Here is a 25,543-nt window from a genome sequence, read left to right on the forward strand (position 1 = left end):
TTATTAATAACCGTAATAATTACTTATTATATTACTGATGATTAGGATTCAGTTCTTGACAATTACATTCTAAATTAGAATTTTAATGATATAATGAAAATACGCTACGCACAAAAATACATTTTAGGAAAAAAAATGAGTTGATTTTTTATGTTTTAAAACTTCTTAAATTCATTTAGTAAACATCGTATCCTCGTTGTTTATTGAATCCAGAATGTTGGTGTCGTTTATATAACTATTCTTACTTGTCCACAGAATCTGCTGACTTATCCAGCCATTAAGTAGCTGCAGATCATTTCTACATAACCATTAAACTTCCATTAATTCAGTCTCTAGAGGGTTGTATGTTTATATCATAATTTGACTTTTATAAAAAATGATTATTCTAAATATTATGTTTCTATAAAAATATATTGTGCTTTAAAAATATGGATGATAGTATCAGCCGCTCTTTCAGCCACTTCAAAAGCAACAGTTTGTTTAGAAATAAATTATGCAGTTAATGTCATAAAATTCAAATAAATATCAAACGAAAATTCTCAGTTTTAGACAATTCGATTTAAACGAAGTAAAGTAGCAGACGATAAAACGCCGAAGATAAAAATTTACTCTTACAAAAACTTACTCTTAAATTTTTTAAAAAAAAGAAAAGATACGAGAGAAATTAAGAAAAAATAGTTAAAAATTTCACTAATATCATCTATAATTTAAAAAATAGCCTTTCATATAGTATTAATAAATATTTATTACGCATCATTGAGGGAAAAAATGTCATATAATTAATTCTTCGTAAAATTTTACTTGAAGTTTAAGGTTAAAAATAGCTGTGGCAATTCAGTGTAACAAAAATCCATAGACCACATTTGGCGTTATTATCGCTCAAAAAAAAGGTGCCAAATTTCAAAACGCGAAATTATGTAAATTCGTGTATATTTTAGAAAATTTTGAATAAAAAAGTCTAATTGTTTGCAGATATGCTTAAAAATACATCTACTTTAAGATGATGGTAAAAATTTTATAGGTTATAATTCAAAATTTTTTTCGGAAAATCTATAGAAATTATTTAAAAATAGAAATTTAAAAAATAAAACGCAAAAAAATGGGTAAATTTTATTTGGAATGAACCAAAATTTCGAAATGGGAGAGAAAAAATCAAAAAAGTTTAATAAAAAAAGAGATATTAATAAATATTTGCCAAATTCAATTAACATTGAGGAGCTAAAATTTTGAGAGCTAATATTTTAAAAACAAGTCGTACGATTTTTACAAAACTTGGTATTCTGGCATAATTTGAGTCGTAGAATCGAAATATGTAAAACAATTGGTATGTTATTTCAGAAAAAGTCGGATTTTGTGTCAAAATACCTATGTTAGAATAGTGCTATATATAAATCTAATATATATCCTAAGTCGCGCTTTCGAGACATGAAAAACGCAGTTTGAATTTTGTCAATCGGCCCAATAGAACGGGAGATATAACACTGTCCCATTTTTTTTTTTTTTTTTTTTTTTTTTTTTTTGAGCAGTGTACAAGAAATTAAGGTAATGTATTAAAAGCGCATAAATCCAGGCACAAAATACCAGGGGCTCTTGTTATTGAAATCAAGAAAAATATTTTTTTCTCATGGCAACTTTTGGAAATGTGAGCTTTCTTAGAGAATCCGTGCCGGTCATAAATTTAACATTGCTCGCTGGTATCTACAGCAGGCTGCAACAAATCCTGACTTCCCTTCGTGTGTCTTATTCACTATTAAGGATATGTTTGCTTTTTTGGGTATATTTAGTACCCACAATTCTCCTCTTCAGGCCCATGATAATCCAGATAGCACTAGATCACATGCTTAGCATGAAATATTCTCTATTAGTGTCTAAAATCGTACGGTACAGAACTACTTAGTAGGACCTTACATTCTACCAACACGCATGAAAGGCTATGCGTCTTTTTATGAGATATTTTGCTGATGCTCCTTCTTCCCGTATTCCTTTATTCTGTTTTATTGTTCTTACAGAAATGCCCTTCCGGCATGACAAAACATCTGCTCAGTTCAGTAGTAATGTCAAAAATTACTGAGGCGCTACTTACAGTCTCAATGGATCTGATGCATAGACTTGATCGTCGGCCATCTGATAGGCACAGACTTTTTTCCCAGGCACATTAAGAGTACTATCTACGAAATTTCCATTGAGTTCATCTAGTGGCCAGACTGTCAGCTGCTGCAAGAAATGTACCCGAAATGCCAAAGATTTCTGTTAATGAACAATGCTAAAAAAAAAAAAAAAAAAAAAAAAAAAAAAAAAAAGGACAGTTCTATATCTCTCGATCTACTGGGCCGATTGACAAAATTCAAATTGCGTTCTTCATGTCTCGAAAGCGCGACTTAGGATATATATTAGATTTATATATAGCACTTTTCTAACATAGGTATTTTGACACAAAATCGGATTTTTTCTGAAATAGCATACCAATTTTTTTACACATTTCGATTCTACAGACCAACAACTCAAGTTACGCCTAAATTCTACAACTCAAATTACGCCTAAATATGAAATTTTGTAAAATTTGGAGCGAAATTTACGGAGAAATTCACAAATTTATGTTGGCACTTTTTTTCAGTTGCGCCAAGAATAGTTCACTTGGCGAATTTCTTAATATATGGCAACCTAATTTCCTTTCCCGTGAGAGGAAAAAAGTCACAATCGTTCCTTTTTTCCAAATAATATTCTTTATATTATATTTTTAATTATAACTGTTATTATTTTAAGGAATTTTTCTTTTTCGAATTTCATTTTAATTGTTTAAGTTGCATGGTTTTTTTCGAATAACTGTTTTAAAAATTTCTGTTTACCTATTCGAACTGCGTAAATAAAGGTGCAGCGTTTATTTATTTATTTTTTTTTTCCAAATAGTTTTCTTTATATATAATTTTTGTCATAGTTATTATTTTAGGCAATTTTTAAATTTTTATACTTTTATTTTAATTGTTTGTGTTGCATTGTCTCTTTAGATAATTGATTTAAAATTTCCTATTTCTTCCTTCGAATTGAGCATTTTAAATATACTTATTAATATAAATTTTCCACAATTTGATTTTATTTATTTGAATTGCGTTTCTTTCGGAAGAATGCTTTGTAACCCAGACTACGTTGCGTTTGAAAACTGCATATATTAAAAAAGGAAATACAATAAAGCACAGTTAACACGCCTTTCAATGTTCCGTTCAGAAAAGGGCCTACCAGCGGTCCAAAGGTAAAATCGCTGAACACTGGTAGTTCGGTCCTATGATCGAATCCCGCGAACGGGCTGGCTGCATGGGCGTTTTCGTGGTTTTCCCCATGTGTAACGTGTATACGAGCCAATTTTCCTTAGAAAGTCCTCCACGAATGCATTCCTCCCCTTAGGCAGATAGCCCTAGTAGCTTTGCCGTATTATCAATACACCAATACACCAAAACACCGTTCAGAAAAGATATATATATATAAATAAGAGAGATGTATAATCAACATTTTAGCTTAGGATGACTTGCATACACTACTTTAAACAGTTTTATCATTGTGCCCATAGCTTTACACAATTTTATCCTACATTTGGTTTCTGAAAATGTTATTCATATTTTAGCCAAATATTTTATTTTTGAAATCGCAAGAATCAAATATCATAAGATTAAAAGGTTTTAAATTAAAAAAAAATACAAATACTAAATTTTACGCAAAAATTTATTTTTTGTTCGCTTTTTAGGCATTCTACTTTATTCTTGCTCTTTTTCTTTAGGCATTCAGCAAGTATATTAAAAAGCATCCAACTTTTCGAAAGATCTTGGTATTTCTGACAATCATTTTAAATAAAGCTATCGTCTTCCATTTCATAAAGGCCCACAAAGGGCCGAGCGGTAAAGTCGCTGAACAGTAGTTCACTCCGGGGTTCGAATCTCGATAAACGGGCTGGTTGCATGGGCGTTTTCCTGGATTTTCTCATGTGTACCGTGTATGCCAGCTGGTTTCCCTTAGAAAGTTCTTCATGAAGGCATCATTCCTTTTATGCAGATAGCCCGGCTTTGCCGTAACTTAATAATCCAATTCAATCCATTTCATCAGTATTTGCTCAGAGCCTTTATCAGTCTTTAGAGCCTAAACATTTTGAAGGTATGAGATGAAAGGAAAGACTGGTTTCATCTGGAGGTTTTGGTTATTTAATTATGACAAAGCACACTAGGGCTATCTGCCTAAGGGAGGAGATGCCTTCTTGGAGGACTTTCTAAGGGAAACTGGGTCGCATACACGTTACACATGGGGAAAACCACGAAAACGCCCATGCAGCCCACCCGTTCGCGGGATTCGAGCCTCGGACCGAACTACCAGTGTTCAGCGACTTTACCGCTTGGCCGCTGTTTCATCAGGAGGAAAAAAAATATCTTTAAGTGACATCCACATACATGACTGGATCAACTCCTGAATCTTCAAATAATTCGACTCAGAAAATCTTGGGATTCTCCATTTATGATACGATATGATGTTCTATAACGTAATTTAAATTTATACAACTATATAGTCTAAAACCAGTCGCTCTTCACTTTAATCTGCAATGATATCGTTTTTGTCTTTTCTGTTAACACAAGCTCAATTGATGGTATTTGCTGGTGTCCAAGTGTTTTCTCTTTGAACACCTAAATTCTTTATTATCTAGTATCCTGAAAGTATATTCAAAAGCGTTCAGCTTTTTGAAACATCTTGGTATGTCTGACAGCCAAATTTCCCTGCAAATTTTTGCTTACTTTTCTCCCTAATTTTCTTCTTTCCTTCTACAGTTATTTTCAGTGCTCACACAAGAAAATTAAGATTTTTCGATTGCTAGACTTCCATAAATTTTGCATTCTTGTCAATTTTTCAAAATATCAATTACATGAATTGCGTTTTAGCTGAAGACAGCTTCTCATTTTCTAGTCATTTTAACTGTAAATAAAGTTTAAAGCGAAGTCCAAAGGATAAATATTTTAATTAAAAGAATTTTGCTAAATGACAAAGAAATAAAATAGTCCAGCAGGGTTTATTCTGTACCACCGAATGACTCGATTCTTATATCGGCTGAAACAATCTAAATCATATTAAGGCTCATGTTTTTTTATACAATATATAACGCGAGAGAAAAATTAGCTTCCTGAAACATTCTTTCTAAGAGGGTTAATATAAAAGATTATATTTATATTTATATATATTTAAAGCTGGGACTTGAACCAAACTGTCAAACTTTTAAAGTTTAATTTACATGGTGGTTATAATTAAAGTTCCACTTTTAAATGGTCATAAAAGGAAAACTACCGGACCAAATGTTATCAAACTTGGGAATTGTGTAAAGGAGGTTATGGGAATTTATTTTCCGCGGGAAAAAAAGAAAGAGTTCAAAAACTCACCACCAGGTAAAAAATGGCACTGTATGCAATATTGTTAAATGAAATAAGACATGAAAACATCTGTTTAAAATGTATTTAATAGTTTCCGAAACGTGTTACAAAAGCATGTTCAATGTAGCGTCCAGCATTTTCCGAAAGCAAGTTAAATCCTGTTACTGCATTCTCAACAGCAGCTCTTAGCATATCAGGGGAAATGTTACGGACACGTCAGTGTGTCACATCTTTTATTTCTGCTAAATTGTTTCGATTATCACCATAAAGAATGCTTTTGAGATAACCCCATAGCCAAAAGTCACAGAGGTTGAGGTCTGGTGAGAAGAGGGAAAGTGTCGGCCTATAAGATGTTCATTCGTGAAATGTTGCCTAAGTAACTGTGCGACACACGTGAGGTGGGGCGCAGCCCTGCATAAAAATCGTAGTATCTAAAATGCCACGTTACTGCAGTTCATGTATCACCAAACATTTTAACATTGACTCTAAGTGAGCTGCAATCACAGTCGTTAGGCTGTCGACTGCTCTTCAGAGAAAAATGATTCAGTTCTAAAACTAACTGTCATTCAACACCAAACGGTATGGAATGACTGCTATGCAATCGAATGCAGTAGGAGAATGCAATGGAATAGATATATAACATGAGGGATTTCTTTGGCCCAAATCGATTAAAAGCGTTTTGAATCAGTATTTTCATGTTTTAGGGCCGAATTCAGGCTTCAAAAATTACAAATTAGCGATCTGTAAGAAAACGATTTCCAGATTGTACGCACTTGTGCGAGTGATTTGCGATCTCACATTTTTCTAATTGTTAATTCGTAGTTTTCACGGACGAATTTCTCACTTACACGGATGGCGCACTCGACTTTTATCGAATTTAACGCCTTTAAATGGTAATTTGCTTACTTCAAAGTTTCTTAATGGTATACAACATATTAAACCCATGTATTAAAAGGTCAAGTTAGATTCCGACCCATATTTCGTTTAACAATATTGCATACAGCGCCATTTCCGCTCTGGTGGTGAGATTTAGAACTTCCTTTTTTTCGCGGAAAATAAATTCCCATGATCTCCTTTACACGATTACCAAGTTTGATAACATTTGATCCAGTATTTTTCCTTTTATGACCGTTTCAATGTAGAACTTTAATTATAACCACTCTGTATATTATTAAATTTTAATTTGAAGCTATGCGTTATATGTATACCATGCGTAAAATTTTCGCTTTTATGGAAAATTAAATAATCGAAAAAATATACTTGGATAATGGGCCAAAACTGAAAAAAATTCTCCTCCCTCCGAAAATAAAATATTGAAACTTCGACCTTGAATTTATTGGGCTATCGAAATATTTAATTTGACTTATCTTCTAAGTCCTAGTTCCGACAACAATTCCGTCAAAAATTCCGAATTACGTAAGCTGAAGTAAAAGATTTAGTATATATTCACTGTATGTTAATGTCAAGTGATCAGAGTGTAATAAAAATAGATTATAGAATTTACGCTGATGCAACTTTTTGTCTGACTGCACAACATGTAATAGAAGAGAAAGCTTGTAGAGATCTGTTTTTGACATGCCTCTAAAAGTAGACGTCATACTCCTTTTGTCTCTTCAATGTCAAAAAACATTCCTTTGAGAGGCAACTTTAGTTTTTGGAAAAGAAAAAAATAACAAGAAGGCAAATTTGAACAACATGCAGAACGATTGAGTACACATACTTATTTTCGGAACACAAGCGGTTCTCCGACTGATTATTGAATAATGAAAAGATGCATTGTCATGCAATACAAAACATTTGGAATACGTTTTCTGACTGAAAATGTAAGATTAAAAGTTATCTGCTTAATTCACAGCCATTTACCAGTCAACTACTCGGGCAATTGCAGAATCGTTTTGATCCTGAGCTTGTAAGACAAACCTAATATCACTGGACTTAAACACTTCTTTAATCTTCCGAGAATGTTCCTTCTTTAGCTCATATTCCAAGAATATTAAGTGAATACAATTATTGCAAAAGAAATTGTATATTCATTTGCACTACGGCTTGGTAGTTTACTAACGAGTTAGCAAAACTTAAATTCTGCTTTTTGTGTCTAAGAATACAACAATATTTTAAATATTTACAAATAAAATATTTAATTGGAGATTTAATTGGAGCCTCACCAGTTGCCTAGCATTTGAAGATTGCTAAATACTAATTGTTTGTTCCGGAGTCTAACCCAGGCTGCATGGTTTTCGTAGTTTTTTAGGTTCTTTATACAAAGGTTCTTTATGAAAGCAGTTTAATCAAATAGCTCCTATGTTCTTTCTATGTTCAAATAACCAGCTCACCTAATTCAAGCGCGATTTCCAAGTGAGGTTACTAGCAAAACCCGAATACTCATTAAAAATCATGTAGCTTGCCAATCAGGAGTAACATGAAAAATACGGCGCCAATAATTGAATTGCTGTTACGGTACGCTGTTTCTAAACTTAGATGGTCATTCCTTAATTAAATATAATTTATTTGTAACTTCTACTACAGCTGACGGTAAGAATTGAAGTGTAAATAAATCATATCGTGTGCAATCTTGATTATTATAAAGTTAAAATATATGCATAGAAAAATATTTGCATTCAGACAGATAGTTTTTTGAAATATTTGCAATTACTTTATAAGAAGGATTTATTAATAACCGTAGTAATTACTTATTATATTACTGATGATTAGGATTCAGTTCTTGACGATTACATTCTAAATTAGAATTTTAAGGATATAATGAAAATACGCTACGCACAAAAACACATTTTAGGATAAAAAATGATTTTTAATGTTTTATAACTTCTTAAATTCATTTAATAAACATCGTATCCTCGTTGTAATTGAATCCAGAATGTTGGGTGTCGTTTATATGATTATTCTTACTTGTCCACAGAACCTGCTGACTTATCCAGCCATTAAGTAGCTGCAGATCATTTCTACATAACCATTGAACTGCCATTAATTCAGTCTCTAGAGGGTTGTATGTTTATATCATAATTTGACTTTTATAAAAATGATTATTCTAAATCTTATGTTTCTATAAAAATATACTGTGCTTTAAAAATATGGATGATAGTATCAGCCACTCTTTCAGCCACTTCATAAGCAACAGTTTGTTTAAAAATAAATTATGCAGTTAATGTCATAAAATATTTTTATAAAATTCAAATAAACATCAAACGAAAATTCTCAGCTTTAGACAATTCGATTTAAACGAAGTTAAAATAAAGTAGCAGACGATAAAATGCCGAAGGTAAAAATTTACTCTTATTTCTTTAAAAAAAGGAAGAAAGGAGAGAAATCTAAAGAAATAGTTAAAAATTTGAATAACATCATCTATAATTAAAACAAATTCTGGCATAATTTGAGTCGTAGAATCGAAATATGGAAAAACATTTTTATGTTATTTCAGAAAAAGTCCGATTTTGTGTCAAAATACCTATGTTAGAATAGTGCTATATATAAATCTAATGTATATCCTAAGTCGCGCTTTCGAGACATGAAAAACGCAGTTTGAATTTTGTCAATTGGCCCAGTAGAACGGGAAATATAGCATTGTCTTCTTCTTCTTTTTTTTTTTTTTTTTTTTTTTTTTTGAGCAGTGTACGTAAATTCATGCACCGTTGCTGTGGATTATGCTGCGTTCTCTTCATGATCATCCTATTGAATACCTATCATAAACGTATTTAAATGTTTGTTTCTGTTAATTTTTAATGTATTCATTTAAATGCTTCTTTTAACTTTAAGGTGTCTCTCTTATATGTTGTTCTTACCTTCCTTATGTGTCAGCACATTAATCCAAAGTTCTCGAAAGCAGTTTTTGTTTTGCAATTTCGATTTCGAGGTATCAATACAGGAAAGCGGAAAGAACTTGTGAGTGATGTAAATAACACCCAGATACTTAAAAGTTGGTGGGAATCAGACACAACATCCAAGAGTCTAAGAAAACAGCTTGAATATGCATCTTTTTTTTTCCTTACTTTGTTCTTGAATTAAATAATATCTAATATGTCATGGAAAAGGTATTGCACACACTGGCAAGCCATTTCCCTTTTGTTCGGGTTCTCACAGGTGTGATCTTATAGAATTCTAATATATAAATGTAATTAAATCAGTTTACATGATGATGTAAATACATGATCACAGAGTGATGGATGATATTGGCGAGAGTGGCCTGTTTAATACTTTTTATTTCTTTATAAAACATTTTTGATGCATGTCTCATTAAAAGGGTTATAAAGAGTTGCATTTTTATATTTTTCTAATATATTTAAAGAAAGAAAGCAGAAACAGGATACAAAAAGCAGAGCAAAAGGCAGAGAAGCGAAGAAGAAATGCGTAGATTCTACTTCAAAGGTTAGATAAGAATGATAGAATTGTACCGTAACCTCATTTCTACTCCTAATTTAGATTTCACTTCTAATATTAATAACCTTTTTATCTGAAGTGTCTACTGCCGTTACTGGTGTTATGGCTACTAATACTAGCTGCCGTATCGTTGGGTCGTAGTTCAAAACTTAAAAGAAAGAATGGAGTGCATAATGTATGCTGGGAATGGGGGCGTTTAAAATACTGGGAAGTCAAAAGTCCTCTCGAGTAGTTGGTTATATAGAAAAGAGAGTTTGAGAACCTCTGATCGAAGAATCAAGTAACAAGGATTAGTTTTGAAAGGACGCATTTTATAGACATTTATTATGAGCATGCTACTACTAATAGGATAAAATACGGAAATAAGCAAATGAAAGAGGATCCTTGAGATTAACTACAAAGGAGATTGGAAAAACGTATATTTCTGATAAGACGAGGTATAACTTTTCTTCAAAGTTTTACAGTTTTAGCATATATCTGTTCCATAAGATAACCCCCAAGCTATCAGTGGCCTATGAATTTAGATTAGCAATCATAGTCTGAAACACATTTATTTTTTTGTATCTGGCAGCACTGCTTGTAGGAGCATGCGCCGAATAATGAACTCACATATGCCTCTAACAAGTTTCGTTGCAAGTTGTGTCGTATGTCCAAAAAGTGTCATAATAATAAAATTTGCAAAATTTTAGCCTAATCATGGAACCAACGAAAATAAGGCAATATGAATCAAACTTCAAATTAAAAATCATAAAACAGGCTAAAGAATCGAACAATTCTGTCACAGCAAGTGCTTTGGATATAACGGAGAAGATGATAAGAGTCTGGAGAAACAATGAAGATGCCATTAAAGGAAATACCAATAAAAATTGTGTTCTGTGAGGAGAAGAATAGATTGCTGGCCAGATTTAGAACACAACTTTGCAGAATGGGTAAACAAGCCGAGGCAGAATTAGATTATGTTGTTACAGGAAATATATGATTAGGGTTTATGCATTGAAGTGGGCACAGGTCAGTCCATAACAAGGCAAACAATTTAAAGCAACGATAGGTTGGTGCGATCGTGTCATAAACAGAAAAAAATCTGGTAATATGATAATAAACGAAATTTTCGTAGATATTACTACAAGATCTTGACCATAAAGTCATGAATTTTATTAAAACTGTTTTGTCAAAATTTGTTATTAATATGAGGCAAAAAAGCAACTTTTCATTACTGGAAATATGAATGAAACGCTAATGAACTTCGACTTGATAAATAATAGAACTGGGTAAACAAAAGGCGTAAAACATGTTTAAGTTAGGAATACAGGTCATGAAAAGACCAGGTTTAACAGTAGTATTCACATGCATGACAGATGAAACAAAGTTAAAATCCGCAGTTATACTCACCCTCCAAGCATTTTTCCGACATTTTATGAAAGGGATGGATGAACGAGAATAGAGTAAAATTGTGGATGTAAAATGTGTGGCAAAGGCTCCACAAAATCAACAATTTCTTGGTGTGGGATGTTACTATGCCATATAAATGAGAATATTAAAAATCGCTTAGCACGGAACAATACTAAGATTGCTGTTGTATCGGATCATTTAACTTCAATGCTATAACCTTTGGGCGTCTCTCTGAATAAACTCTTCAAACGTCGGTTGCGTGGGCAATGGAATAATTGCACGATGAGTGTTGAAAAGTCATATACGAAAGATGGAGCTTTATAGAGTTGAGTCACTTGATATGCTATGTGATCTCGTAATCAAATCATGGGAAAAGGGAAAATGGAAACAAAGATCAAATCCATCAAAAATGTGGGATTTGTAATTCTATGGATGGCACTGTTAACGATTTGTTATGGGATATGGATGACGAAGCGGACCGACATGCTAGGTAAAGAATGGGACCCATATGATAAGCTTATCAACAGTGAAAGTTGGATGTACTTCAAAAGTTATTTCCCTTAAATGATGAATGTGAGGATTTTGCAGAATTTTAGATACATTGGAGAATGATTTTTTTAACTGTATAATGGTTTTAATTTATATAAATTTCACTCTATTTTTTTATATCTGTTCTATTAAACGACTCCGGATTTTGGTGCCTTTTTTACGATTCAGCTATGGTCTTATCTGCGGATATACACTGTACATACATATCCGTTTAAAGCGATACCTCTGCAACAATGTTGCCTCATTCCAGAATTTATATAGATTGAGTGACAAGTAGTTTTTCGATAAACAGATAGAAAAATTACGACTAGGTGTATGAGAGATGGTCCGTGGTCTGCTGCCTTACCAATGAAAGCAAAATCTGTTGGAGACTAACTCTGGTCTTAGAGTGAATATTGTAGGTTTAGGTTAGATCCCGCTTTGGTAAGTGTAGTATTTGAATTTCTGTTGCGGTCTAGGCAAAGTTTGTGGTTTCTAATCGAGTTATATTTAAAATGTTGAATTTATACTCACTGTGAAAGGAAGATTTAGTTTTAAACCAGCTTGGCTGCTAAATTTATACCTGTGCATTTTAATTTAATCACTTACAAGTGGTGGGGTAGGAGTGTTTAAGTTTTATGTCTGCTTAATGGCTAGACATTCTGGTGGTGATAATTCACTCAACAAAACATTAGTGACACCTTGATGTTCTTGAATTGACTTAACTAAGTTATTTGGAACGCACAATAATTGTTACAACAGTACTTGGTGACTTTGATTCATTTCGAATTTTATCATGAAAGACTCAGCTTTTAATTATTTGACAGTAAAAATCTTTATGAATAATTAGTACTTTTGACTACTAGTACTGTTATTACGACTATAAATATCTGGAGTTTGAACTACTTCAATTACACTTATAACTTTCGAATGTGGAAATTATCTCATGTGAATATGTGGTCACTTTTGTTAAACATTATGCATATGAGAAGAAAACTGATTACGTCCAAAAACAAGGAGCAAAAACATAAATGCCTCGTTTAAACTAAAGATATTGCTTATTGATAGAAAATATTTACTAGAGAAACAAGAAAAATACATAAAGATAATATTTCATAATCAAACTTGTAAACAACTGTTTAATCATAGCTCAGATTTGAGCTAAAATAGCGCGCTGAATAGCGATTATTGAAGGAGTTAAAGCAAAAAGAATATTCATAGACATATATGCAAGATTAGTTTCGAAGGTTTAAATACAGTCTCCTTCTCCAGCTGCAGAGGAGCAAATTTTCACTTTCTTATTTTGCACTAACTTTTGCAAATGAAGAAGAAGGAGGTTCAATATTTAGACCTTCGAATCTAGTCCTGCAAATTTATTAACATCACGCTAATTCTTGTTGCTTTAATTCTTTCAATAAACAACGATTAGATATCTTAGCATATCAAAGCTTTCGTAAGAGTTTTGTCATTTTCGGTCCTTGATTACTGTAAGTTTCTCACATAACTATAATTTAATTTTCGTTGTAACATGTGCAATTTGTTTGCCAAATACTTTATTTTATTTCCCTTTTTTATTTATTAAACAAATCGGATGCATGAGATTTGGCATAAAAAAGGGCAAAGCCTTCTGAAATTAATTTTTCTCGATCCTTCTTGGCATATTGCTGATCATAATTTTCCTTAAACTTGAAAAAGTGTTTCAAAAATTCATTCATAGGTTTAGTTATAAAACTCCAAACAATACTTTTATTTTTTTATCAAAATTTCATACTATGCACTTTATTTCTTTTGAAATAAGGTCTTGAGTATCCAGTTATAATATTAACAGTCAACGACAACATTCTCACTAGAATGCTGAAAAATGATTTTCACTATATTTTGGTTTAAAAAGAAACTTCCCTTTATTTTGGGGAATCTGTAAAGACATATAGCATTAAAAATAAACAAACTGTCTCAACATTAAAAACTTCTATACTTGCCAGGCACGTTCCTGAACTGCAACACGTTGCGTAAACTGATAAAAATGAAGATCACTAATAAAACTAAAGTTTCAAATCAGCTTTTATGTGCAACTGGCTCTGGAAGTATCTTCAGTGTATTTAGAAAATACACGAACTGTAAGAAATTCGTATGTTCTCAAAGACTGTTACACAATCTATATTAAGTAAGAATGGGGCATTCAAATGCCACGAATCTTAAAAATAAATCAAGATTAGAAAAATCAAATGTTTACGCGTTTGTCTTCATTCAAATCTTTCAAGTTCTGAATTTTGGAAAGATAGTATTGTTATCCAGTAAAAGTATATATATTTGTAATAATAAAATTCCACAGTCAAGAATACACTTAAATTTCTAACTGTATGTTTTTTTCATTTTTAATGGCGACGTTCTCTTATTTGAAAGTACGTGGAATTAACTCCACAGCCCCGTAGTCAAGTTGTTTTTCCCGCCTTTTCTACACGTACAGTTATAGAATGTTCTGGAAATATTTAAAGCGAACTGGATTGGCTGACGAGGATGACGTCATTTCTTTGAAGCTCCGCCTTTCCAGAGGCTATAAAAGGACTCGCAAAAGAATATCAGGGGCTTTTCTTAAATGTCATGATGCAGTAAACCTCATACAAAAAGTTATTAGTAATTCTTTTTATTTACTCCGGATATCTGATTTTGTAACTGCTATTTCCCCTGAATAATAATAAATGGATTCTGTTTTTTAAACTTATCGTCTGATAATTTAAGCTAGGACTATATTTCTTCAACGATCTATTTATTCTGAACAAAAGCTGGTACATCACATATATATATGCATGTGGCAAATTTTGGACATTTGAATTCTAAACATCTCAATCTCAATCTCAGACAATTTTAGTCCTAAGTGAATCAAATATTTTATGTTTTACTTTTATAAGGAGCATAATATTTTTCTAATTATAAGTACATGCAAGAAGCATGTAAAGCACTTAAAAGCATGTAAGAAGTTAGATGTCATAATTTGAACAAAACTGAGTTCTTTACATGTATGAGTGCTAAAATGTTCATCTTTACATTATTTAAAACATTGTTTTTACTGGAAGTATATGTCTGCGACCAATGGTTGTAAACCTTAAGGCGGGTAAGGATTTTTGGGGACACTGTGTATAAAGAATGTTTCATTTAGTTGGTATAAGGATTACTAATAATATCTCATGATGGTTATGAGTGCCCCGCTCTAAATTTTCTGGAAAGAATTCAAAGCTCCGAGCTAATTTTCTAGCTAATCCTTTAAAAAATTCGTTGCTTTCTACATTTGCTTTGCTTTAAAAGGATTCTAGAAAATGTAAAAATTTAAACAAATTGCACAGAGAAAATGAGTCTCAGGCTTTAAGAATCTTTTTAACAAATAATCGTGTATTTATAAAAACCTATATTCTTAAATTTGCTTTTCATTAATTTTAAATTCAAATTCTCCCTAAGTATTTTAACATTAAATATTTTTTCTTATTTTATATGAAGGTTTCAAGAAATCCCAGAGCATATTAGAATTAAATAACAGATTTCAATAGAATTAAGGTTCGTTTGCCTTTTTAAATTAAGCTATATATGTTATTATGAAAATCGAAAGTATAGCAATAGAATTTCTTAGATAATTAAGCTTTAAGTATGATTTCTTGGAATATCATGCTTATTCAAAACTTAAAAACGTCTGTTGGTAAAGTGCTATTTATAAACACACCGAGAAAGTTCTACATGTGTTGTACCTCTCACATACAGCGAGGGTAAGTCTGGCAATAGTTGCAGGAAAAAAACTTGGCAGTGCTGGAATGGCAACAGCGGATGATATTCTATAGATATTATTTTGATTTTGAGTCGATGTTTTTTGCGATACTATTGCGTTACAAGATTTGAGTTTTGGGTGAGTGAAATGGAATCCGTTGTCCCGCTGCGGATATTAGTAAAATATATTCTAGAAAATTAGCTGCGTTGAAAAGGATAAAATCCTTGTGTTTGAATTTGCGGTATTTTACCTCCTAAAGTTGCGTCGAGTTCAGAAATCATGCCAGGCTTATTCACGCTGGTGCAAATAAGTTCAATTTTTTTATTGTTTTTATAGTGTATAACTTGCTAATATATGAATAGAATTCTATAAAATAAACATTTAAAATTCTGGAATGGTGTTTTAAAATTTTAGATGTAGAGTATTCACATTGCTATGTCAGAGCCAGTGGCAGTCAGGTGTAAAGTAAACTTGTTTTGCTCCACGACATAACAAAATGACGAGCCAGCCTGGATTGCGATTCTGATTCGAATGTGTTTGGATTATTATATTAATATAGTTGAGAAAGTATTGTGTTTGCTATATTATATTATTGTAGAAGTAACTATTAATTTTAGTGTTATTTGGAAACGTAATGCGTTTTATCATCTGGTATTTGTATTCGAATTAGTTTCAATTTTCTATCGAAATGCTATGTGTTAAATCGTCTGCAGTGTAAACGTAGGAAAAGTTATGCGTTAAATCTTCTGCGGTGATATTCAAAATAATTTTGTTTTGCTGTATTATGAATGTTATGACATATTGTTATTCATTTTTATTATATTGAGTTATATTTTTGGAATTGCTGAGTAAAGACGTTTTTGAGCATTTGTCGGATTGATGATAACATTACAGATTTTGAGTTTTAAGTGGGTCTGCATTTAAAGATAAAATGGATATTGATATATTGAAGAAAAGGCGTAGAACGGCACTCAGTGCCTTTACTAGGACGGCTAAGATTCTAACAACCGTGTAAAGATGTTCAAGCGGATAGAGATGTATTGAAAGACAAAATTTTGAAGTTGCAGATGGTAATTGCTGAGTTGAGATCTTGCGATTCAGAAATACTAGATTCAATGATTAAGGGAAAAGCCGCTGAAGATGATCTGGAAACAGAGGTCATAGGCTGCGAAGAATATTCAGATGAGTTTATCACGCTTAATCGTCGGGTGAAAGAGAATATAGATAATGCGGTTGACCGTAGTGTCAATATGAGTTCTAACACGGATAGTAGCGTAAGTGCTTTTAATGGAAAACGGTACAAGTTGCCGAAAATTCAAATTAAAAAATTCGATGGACAATTATTAAGTTACCTTACATTTTGGGGTCAATTTAAAAAGATCCATGAGGATAAGGAGCTTAATGACGTTGACAAATTCCATTATTTAACTCAATCAATGTTACCCGGAACTCGGGCTAGTGAGTTGATAGATAGTTATCCTTTAACGGCTGAAAATTACCCGAAAGCCATTTCTGCGTTTAAGGAGCATTTTGGAAACAAGGAAATTTTAACTGAGATATACGTGAGGGAATTGTTAAAATTAATTATCCAAAATGTCCGCTCACAAAGGAAGGATCGATTGCCGCTAGTGTCACTGTTTGACAAACTCGAATCCCATCTCAGATCCCTAGAGTCTTTAGGCTTAGCCCTGGATACTAATGTTTCCTGGTTATATCCCATAGTCGGGTCGTGTCTGTCTGCTGAGATGCTTCGAGTATGGCAGAGAAGCGTTTTGTTCAGTAAAGAAGGATCACGTCTCACAAATCTCCTGGAATTTTTGCGTAAAGAGGTCGAAGTAGAGCAGAGAGTTAAACTAGCCAGGTCTGGATTTGAAATTTCTTCTACTTCGCGCAATCAACATTCTAAAGATGTAAAAGTTAAGACCAAAAAACCAATCGCTAGCGCAGCAAGTCTAGTTGCTGTCAAAGAACAAAAATGTGTTTTTTGCGGAAAATCTTACGAAAGCAAAGAATGTTTGACAGCTCGATCAATGAGCTTAAAGGAAAGATTAGACAAATTAAGAGAATTAAAATGCTGCCTCCACTGTCTTAAACCAGGGCATTTTGCGAAGAAATGTCCACAGTTTATTCAATGCTATTTGTGTAAGCGATCTCACCCTATAATTTTATGCCCGGAGGTATCAGAAAACAATGCTGACAATAAGGAAAAACGAAACGAGTCAGTAATGGTACAAATACAATGTCCTCTCCCTTATGTATGAATGAAGTCACTCTTATGACGTTAATGGTTTAAATAGTTGTAGACACTGTAAAGAAGGTGATCAGGTGCCTCTTGGATTGTGGATCCCAACGATCTTACGTTTTACAATCCGCAGTTGAAGCTTTAAATCTGAAAAGCACTTCCTCTGAGACTAACTCACGCGTTATTTGGCGGAACAAGGACTGAGTCAAAAATTCCCAAGAGATGTTCTATAGGTCTAAGCCCGGTTGGAAAAAACAAAGTGTACAAATTTAGTTTTTCTGTATCAAAATACCATTTGTGGAGGCGTACCACGCATACCTAAAGGACCGTTATTGAAGGAATTAAAAGGACACAGAATTTGGATTTCATATGTCGGTGAGGGTCACCCGGAAATAGAAATCCTCATAGGGAGTGATATTTATGTGCAAATACTTACTGGTGAAGTAATTCAACTTGAGGGTGGTTTGACAGCCATAAATACTAAACTGGGGTAGACGCTATGCGGGGAATCAAAAGGAACGTGTATCCAAAGTTTTGAGGGTATCTCATCTATGTTAGTAATTAATCGTCTTATTCAAGACATGGAACCTTCCTTTATGTGGAAGTTAGAAACTATCGGCATTGCAGATGATGCGCAAAGCATTTCCAGGGTCGCGGAAGATCAAGCAGCGAAAGAGCAGTTTCTTAGGGGCCATGGCAGAACCGGAGATGGTAGATATTGCGTAAGTTTACCTTGGGCTCTAAAATTCCCTCCTGATATTCCCTCTAACTGGCATATTGCAGAAAAGAGGCTCTTTGCTACTACGAGAAAATTGAGAAAATTAAATAAATTTGATGAGTATAGTACAGTATTTAACGAATGGCTAGCGGAAGATGTCATAGAAATTATCCCAAAATCAGTAAAGAATGACGAAGGGCATTATTTACCACACCATCCAGTAATAAAATTAGGTAGCCTCACTACCAAGATTAGGCATGTATTCGATGCGTCGAGCAAAGTCGTTGGTTCGCTTTCGCTAAATGATTGCTTGATAAAAGGTCCAAACCTTTTAGAAGAAATCTCAGCCGTTCTAATGCGGTTTAGAGAAAAGGCAATTGGTGTAACATCCGATATCAGGTGGGCCTTTTCACAGATTGAGGTAAAGCGTGAGGATCAAAATTGCTTAAAGTTTTTGTGGTGGGTAAATAATAGAATTGAAGTGCTTCGTCACAAGAGGGTTGTTTTTGGGTTAACTAGTAGCCCCTATTTATTGGCAGCTGTGATTTCATTTCATTTGTCCCACGTTTCACCTGAATTCAAAGCTGTTGCGAATGCATTTGCCAAATCATTTTATGTTGACAATTGTGTCACGTCAGTCGATGATAACGAAGAGCTAAAGGTTTTTATGAGCCAGTCGATTACTATTAAAGCAAAAATGGATCTCCGAATGTGGACTTTTAACCAATATGGTGATCAAGAGCTAGCAGCTGAAGATAGTGATCCAGTCTCCACAGTTCTAGGCTTTCAGTGGGACCTTACAATATCCATCCAATATGACAGCCTTACAATATCCGTCCAAAGAGAAATCGTTAAAGGAAACTTATCAAAAAGGAGACTATTGTCTCTAATCCATGCTGTTTTTGACCTGCTAGGTTTCTTTGTGCCCGTCATATTACCTGCGAAATTAATTCTTCAAGAGGCTTGGGCAACAAAATCGACCTGGGATAAGCCATTACCAGATGAACTTCAAACAAGATTTGAGAGATGGTACGAAAGGTTGCCTAGTCTTTCCAGTCTTAAATTACCTCGTCGCATGGGTCATGGAATTAAGGATTCATGGATTCTACACGTCTTTTGTGATGCCAATCAAGCCGCTTATGCAACTGCCATTTACTTACGAAGTAAGGAAAAGGACAAAGTTTTCGTGAAATTCGCTATAGAAAAATCACGCGTATCGCCCTTAAAGAAAATAACTATTCCGCTTTTGGAGTTGCTAGCCTGTATTCTAGGTGCACGCTTGGCAAGGTATACTGTTGAAACCCTGTGCTTAGTCGATGTCCCGATATATTACTGGACAGACGCTACTGTGGCTCTTAGCTGGATACAACGAGAGGAAAACTGGGGAGTATTCGTAAATAATAGAGTAAAGCAGATTCGGAAACTCACGAAGCAGGAATGTTGGAGATATATCCCTGGGAAATTGAATCTGGCAGATGTAGCATCTCGTGGCTGTACGCCTGAACATTTTCGGCAATGCAACTGGTGGGAGGGCCCCGAATTTCTGAAAAGCTCTCCGAAAGAATGGCCAGACTTTGAGTTTACTCCAGACGAACATTCAGTTGCAGTAAAAATTAAGAAGGCAGTGATTGTCAATTAGAGTATAAATTTAGAAGATTCTGAGTGATACAAACGTTTTTCGAGTTTTTCTAAAATAGTTCGAGTATTCTGCTGGGTTCTACGCTTTACTAATAAACTCCTAAAGAAGCCCTCGTATTCTTCGGATACCTTAACAGTAGTAGAAAAAACTAGCGCCGAAACATTTTTGTGGAGTTTAGAGCAAAGGAAGCACCTTCAAGAGAAAGGAGATTCCGTCCATGGATTATTGGCAGTGAGAGACAACGACGGAGTCCTCAGAGTTAAAATAAAATCATTGAACGTGATGATGAATTCTGCTTCCTTTATTCTCTGTTGCTTCCGTCCAAGCATTATTTAACTGAATGCCTCATAAGAGAGTATCATGAAAAGAACTGTCATGCGGGAGTGCAGATATTAGCTGCTAAGTTAAGAGAGCGATACTGGATCATTTTGTCGAAATGTAATATAAGATCTTGCGTAAGTCGATGTGTAGTATGTAGGAGATTTACCGCTAAGGCTTTATCTACCCCTCCGATCCAGTCACCTTTTGACAGAATAAGAGATTCGGCAGTCTTTGAAACAACTGGAGTCGATCTTTGTGGACCTTTACTTCTGAGAACAAAGAGTAAAGCTTGGATCGTCTTGTTCACCTGTGCCGTATACCGGGCAATTCACCTGGAGCCTATCACCTCTCTGAGTACCGAAACGTTTCTACAGGCTCTGAGACTGTTCATTGCCAGACTAGGCCGTTCTGCGACAGTGTATTCAGGTAACGGAACCAATTTTACCGGAGCAGACAATGCTCTGAGATGAAAAGAAAAATCACGGAAAGCGAGTGTTTTCCAATAAACTGGAAATTCACCCCCCTACGGTTGCGTGGTGGGGGGGATGGTGGGAGCACTTAGTTCGTTCCACCAAGACTCTTCTCGTGCGAAATCTAGGGAGATCGTCGGTGAATTTCGAGCAGTTACTGACCGTCCTGTGTGATGTTGAATACACATTAAACAACCGTCCTTTAACATACATCTATGATGATTCGGAAGAGCTCGTACCTCTGACACCTTCCCTGTTTTTGCAAGACATAAAACAAGTGGGGGTACCAGATCTAGATTACATCGATTCCCATAAACTGAATGTGCGTGTACATTACTGCAATACGTTGAGAAAAGTCGCTTCCGCAAGGAATATCTGGCTCAACTGGTGCAGAAGGCAAGAGCTTCATATCAAAACTTAAAGGTGGGGAACGTAGTCCTCATAGAACTAGACAATAAACAACGTGTAATGTGGCCAATGGGCAAAATTGTAAAAATACTCAGTAATAGAGATGGGGCTACCAGAGTGGTACAGGTAAAAACAAGCAGTGGATATTTGGTAAGACCAATCAAAAAACTGTACTCACTAGAAGTTTCAACTACCAGTGATCCTGTGCTAACTCTGGCAACTGAAAACAGATCTAGATACAGTAGACTCTTAAAACCAAGGACATGCTCTTACACATAATGTACAATATAGACGTTTTGGACTTATATCCTCTTTCCTTTAGCAATGACTTTAATTAGAAGTTTATTATTTTTTGATCTCCTTTTAGTATGATCTGTCATATGTATTGTATGTTAACCGAGTTTCTTTTTTGCGTTTTTTGCGATACTATTGCGTTACAAGATTCGAGTTTTGGGTGAGTGAAATGGAATCCGCTGCCCCACTGCGGATATTAGTAAAATATATTCTAAAAAATTAGCTGCGTTGAAAAGGATAAAACCCTTGTGTTTGAATTTGCGGTATTTTACCTCCTAAAGTTGCGTCGAGTTCAGAAATCATGCCAGGCTTATTCACGCTGGTGCAGATAAGTTCAAATTTTTGTTATTGTCTTTATAGTGTATAACTTGCAAATATATGAATAGAATTCTATAAAATAAACATTTAAAATTCTGGAATGGTGTTTTAAAATTTTAGATGTAAAGTATTCACATTGTTATGTCGGAGCCAGTGGCAGTCAGGTGTAAGGTAAAATTGTTTTGCTCCACGACATAACAACATGTAATCCTTTGTTATATGCATACATTTAAGGTCATTTCTTAGCATAAATAAGAGCATTCTATGCAATTTTCTATTCTAAAATAATTCTGACTGGAACCTTCTACATCGTTGCTCATCTTTTATTAAACAAAAGAAATCAGTATACTTACCATCCAAATCTAAGAAGCCAAGCTGCTTCCAGATTGATGAAAATGTTTTCTCATCTAGAGTCAAAATGTGGTTATGGGCGATCAGAAAAGTTTCAAGTTTAGGCATTTCTTGAAACATATCATTTGGAAGAGTTTCAATTTGATTATCTCTGAAAAGAAGTCAAACATAGATACTGTATATAACATTGCATTATGCTTTCTAACTAAACATCTGTGCAGCAGTTTAGACAGGTTAATGCTCCCTGAGCATAACGGCGTAAATTCAAATATTTTTGGACGTTACATGTCTCGAATGTCAGTTTGCTGAAGAGAAATACCGGTGACCGAATTCACTGACTGAATGCCAGCGATTATTCTATGTAAATTTTCTTAAGCAAAGTATATACTATAACAAGAAGTTTTAAATATGTTTTACTTACTTATAACAGATACTCAAAATTTGTGATTTTAAAGGGAATATACAAAGGGACCCTTGAAACGTAATTAGGGAAAAAATAATTAGACACGTCTATATATACTTTCAATTTTTCCAACTCATAACTTTGAGTTTGTAGAATATTTATTATCCAAAAAGCTTAGAACCCTGTTAGTTTTAAAACATTTTCCATTTGTCAAGATATTAGATTTTTTTAATTAAAACCATAATTGGTTAATAAATTGCGGGATTTCTGAACCATATCCTATATTCTTAATAGCTCATCTTTTTAATTTAAATTTTTAATTTCGCCCCTAATTTACACAATTTATAACAAATCTAATTAATTCATGTGATTAATTTGATAACTAAATATTAATTTTTCAGTTCTTTGTACCGTTTTTATAAATAATAAGAAATGTTTCTAACATTATGTGTTACATACCTTGCTACATAATACTCTTAACTATTTCCTCCCTTCTGAAACATAATGTTTTAAAATTTAGTCCATCATATGTCCTGACGAATGTAATAAGACTTCTGTTCTTTGAACTCTTCTGCTCCAATTCAAAATCGACATTCAGAATCCTCTTCAAACAGGTTTTGTCAATTAATTAATCTCATTAATACAAATTCAAACTAAAGAAATGCATACAAATGAAGAATACATGATAATTGCGAAAATTAGTTTGAAAATATGTGATTGATACAAATCACATACTTTTTTCACAATATGATGTAACAAATCATGGAAACAGATGCTAAAAAAGCTATAAAGCTATAAATAATCTCAGTGAACCACAACAAGTATATATATTTTACACTTTACAATTTGACCTTTTAGTAATGTGATCTGCTACAGTAATAACTTTCATATACATTCTAAAAATCTGGTAATTTAACTATAACCTTGAATAATATTTCTTAATTAAATGCATTTAAATGTTTTTACTTTTCCTTAAACTAATTAAAATTGTAATACTTTATTTGTTAAATTGAAACTTAAAATGGATTCAAACTAATAATGTGTTCACTTTGTAGAAATTTAGGAGACCCAAAAAATAAATAAATAAATAAAATAAAATTTAAATAAAATAAAATAAAAAATTACCTCAAACTGATAAGTTTAAGCATAGAAGCTGGGTTAGGAAACATACTCCTCTTCACATCTTTAATTCCATTTTCAGCAAGAATAAGGTATGTCATGTTCCAAAATTTACTAAAAGCCTGCTCATCTATCCACGAGATCTCGTTCTTTGATAAATCTACACCATTCAGAAAGCTAATCCTTTCAATATCTGTTTCAATTGACTGAAGTTCCATTTCATTGAACATTAAAAAGTTCAAGCTTTTTAGACCTTTCAAAGCTGACCAGTTCCATGGTCCCATAAACACGTTTTTTCTCAATGCTAATGTATTCAAAGTATGTTCCAAACCTGCAAAAGCTTTTTCCTTCTCACCTATTGAAACTAGTGTAGTACCCTTTATTTCTATTACTCTAAAAAAAGTGCCTTCGAAAGTTGAGTCAGGAATGTAATTCAACGCCGAATCAATGATCTTGAAATTCTGTATAATGGGCCTATTTTTGCAAGCTGCTGCTGCGTTCTTCAGATCAATTTCATTTTCGAGGCTAAAACAGGTTACTTCTTCAATAAAGCTAGAATCATCAGCCTCACAAGTGCATGGATGTAGTGACTCAGCTGGTGGACAACATGATGCTAGACTTAGAATCGCACTCAAAACCAAAACAATGCGCATCATTTTAAATTTTAACTAGTATTTTCACTATTTTGAGCGAATAATGTGTGATGTTACTTATATATTTTTAGTATTATCTTATCTTATTGTGTTTCATAGCATGAAACATCTGGTGTGTGAAATCTTCAAGATGCGTACATTTGTTTTCAATTTTCTTAACTCCAGTGAATGTTTACTTTATACTGTTGACAGAGAATTTAGGCCAAGATAAATTTCAAATGAATTTATTGCAAAGGAAAAAATTATCATAAGAAGCAGAGTTCTGTTAATTTTTAATTTATTTTCAATCACTGCGTAGCATATCTTCTGATCAACATTCTACAAAATTATTATCATGCCATTATATTATGAAACTTTATTAACCCCAAATAAGATAATGGAAGAAAAACCAACCAAAAAAGACAATCGAATGTTCGTTATTGCATTAAAAAAACGGAAAGTTTTATAGTGGCTAGAGATTAAAATGAAATTTAATTTTGTTATTTTCGGTCCAAAGATGTTTTATATCGTCAGATTATAACATTCTACGTCGAAAAGAGCTATGTATTATAAATGTTGCTGTTATTATTTTTAGCAAGAATATTAGCCGGTAATTTAGGATATAGTAGAAGGGAATAGAACAAAAATTATTTGAAATAATTAATTTTTCAACAAATTGGTTACAAATTTTCTGGAAAGATAGAGTACACCTAGACGATGGAAAAACACATAGTAATGCATGGTCGGAAACGCTTTTCTGGCGCGGCAGTGCTGACACAAAACACAAAAAAAGGAATGACATGAACATAATGAGAATATATGTCTATTATGCTTAGTGCAGCGGAAACCAAGAAATAAGAACAAAAACAGACGATCGTCATCAAAGAGGGTGTTCGAAATTACGGTCAAAACGTATCTTCAACATGGGATCGGTAAGGGTGGTCCGACACATTGGGCAACGAGATCGCTTGCATTTACAACTTCCTTTAGGAGCACGTCAAGATTTTAGTGTACGAAAGCCGCAGCCGTGAGAAGTGCTGAGGAACTATTGCACGTATAATAGCAGCTACCGGCGAAGTCCACGACATGCCCGGTATTTTCCAGAACATCAGACCTTCCATGCGCCGGAAATATGAGGCTTGTATCAGGGTTCGGGGCCGTGATTTCAG

The 25,543-nt window shown here is 33.5% G+C and overlaps 1 protein-coding gene across 1 annotated transcript in view; it reads right to left on the reverse strand.

Annotated features, from left to right (window-relative positions):
* The window catches only part of LOC118186563 (oplophorus-luciferin 2-monooxygenase non-catalytic subunit-like), a 31,650-nt gene extending 7,217 nt beyond the window's left edge, over positions 1–24,433 (reverse strand). The window contains exons 1-2 of the mRNA XM_085818668.1: positions 23,749–24,433; positions 22,223–22,371 (exon numbers count right to left, since the gene is read on the reverse strand). Of these exons, the coding sequence (XP_085674794.1) occupies positions 22,223–22,371; positions 23,749–24,398 (799 nt within the window). The 5' untranslated portion in view covers positions 24,399–24,433. The remainder of the gene's footprint in view (positions 1–22,222; positions 22,372–23,748) is intronic.
* Positions 24,434–25,543: the final 1,110 nt, after the last annotated feature.

Source organism: Stegodyphus dumicola, chromosome 6 (genome assembly GCF_044657685.1).
Source record: "Stegodyphus dumicola isolate Sdum_Otavi_A_Nest chromosome 6, ASM4465768v1".
NCBI lineage: Eukaryota > Metazoa > Arthropoda > Arachnida > Araneae > Eresidae > Stegodyphus > Stegodyphus dumicola.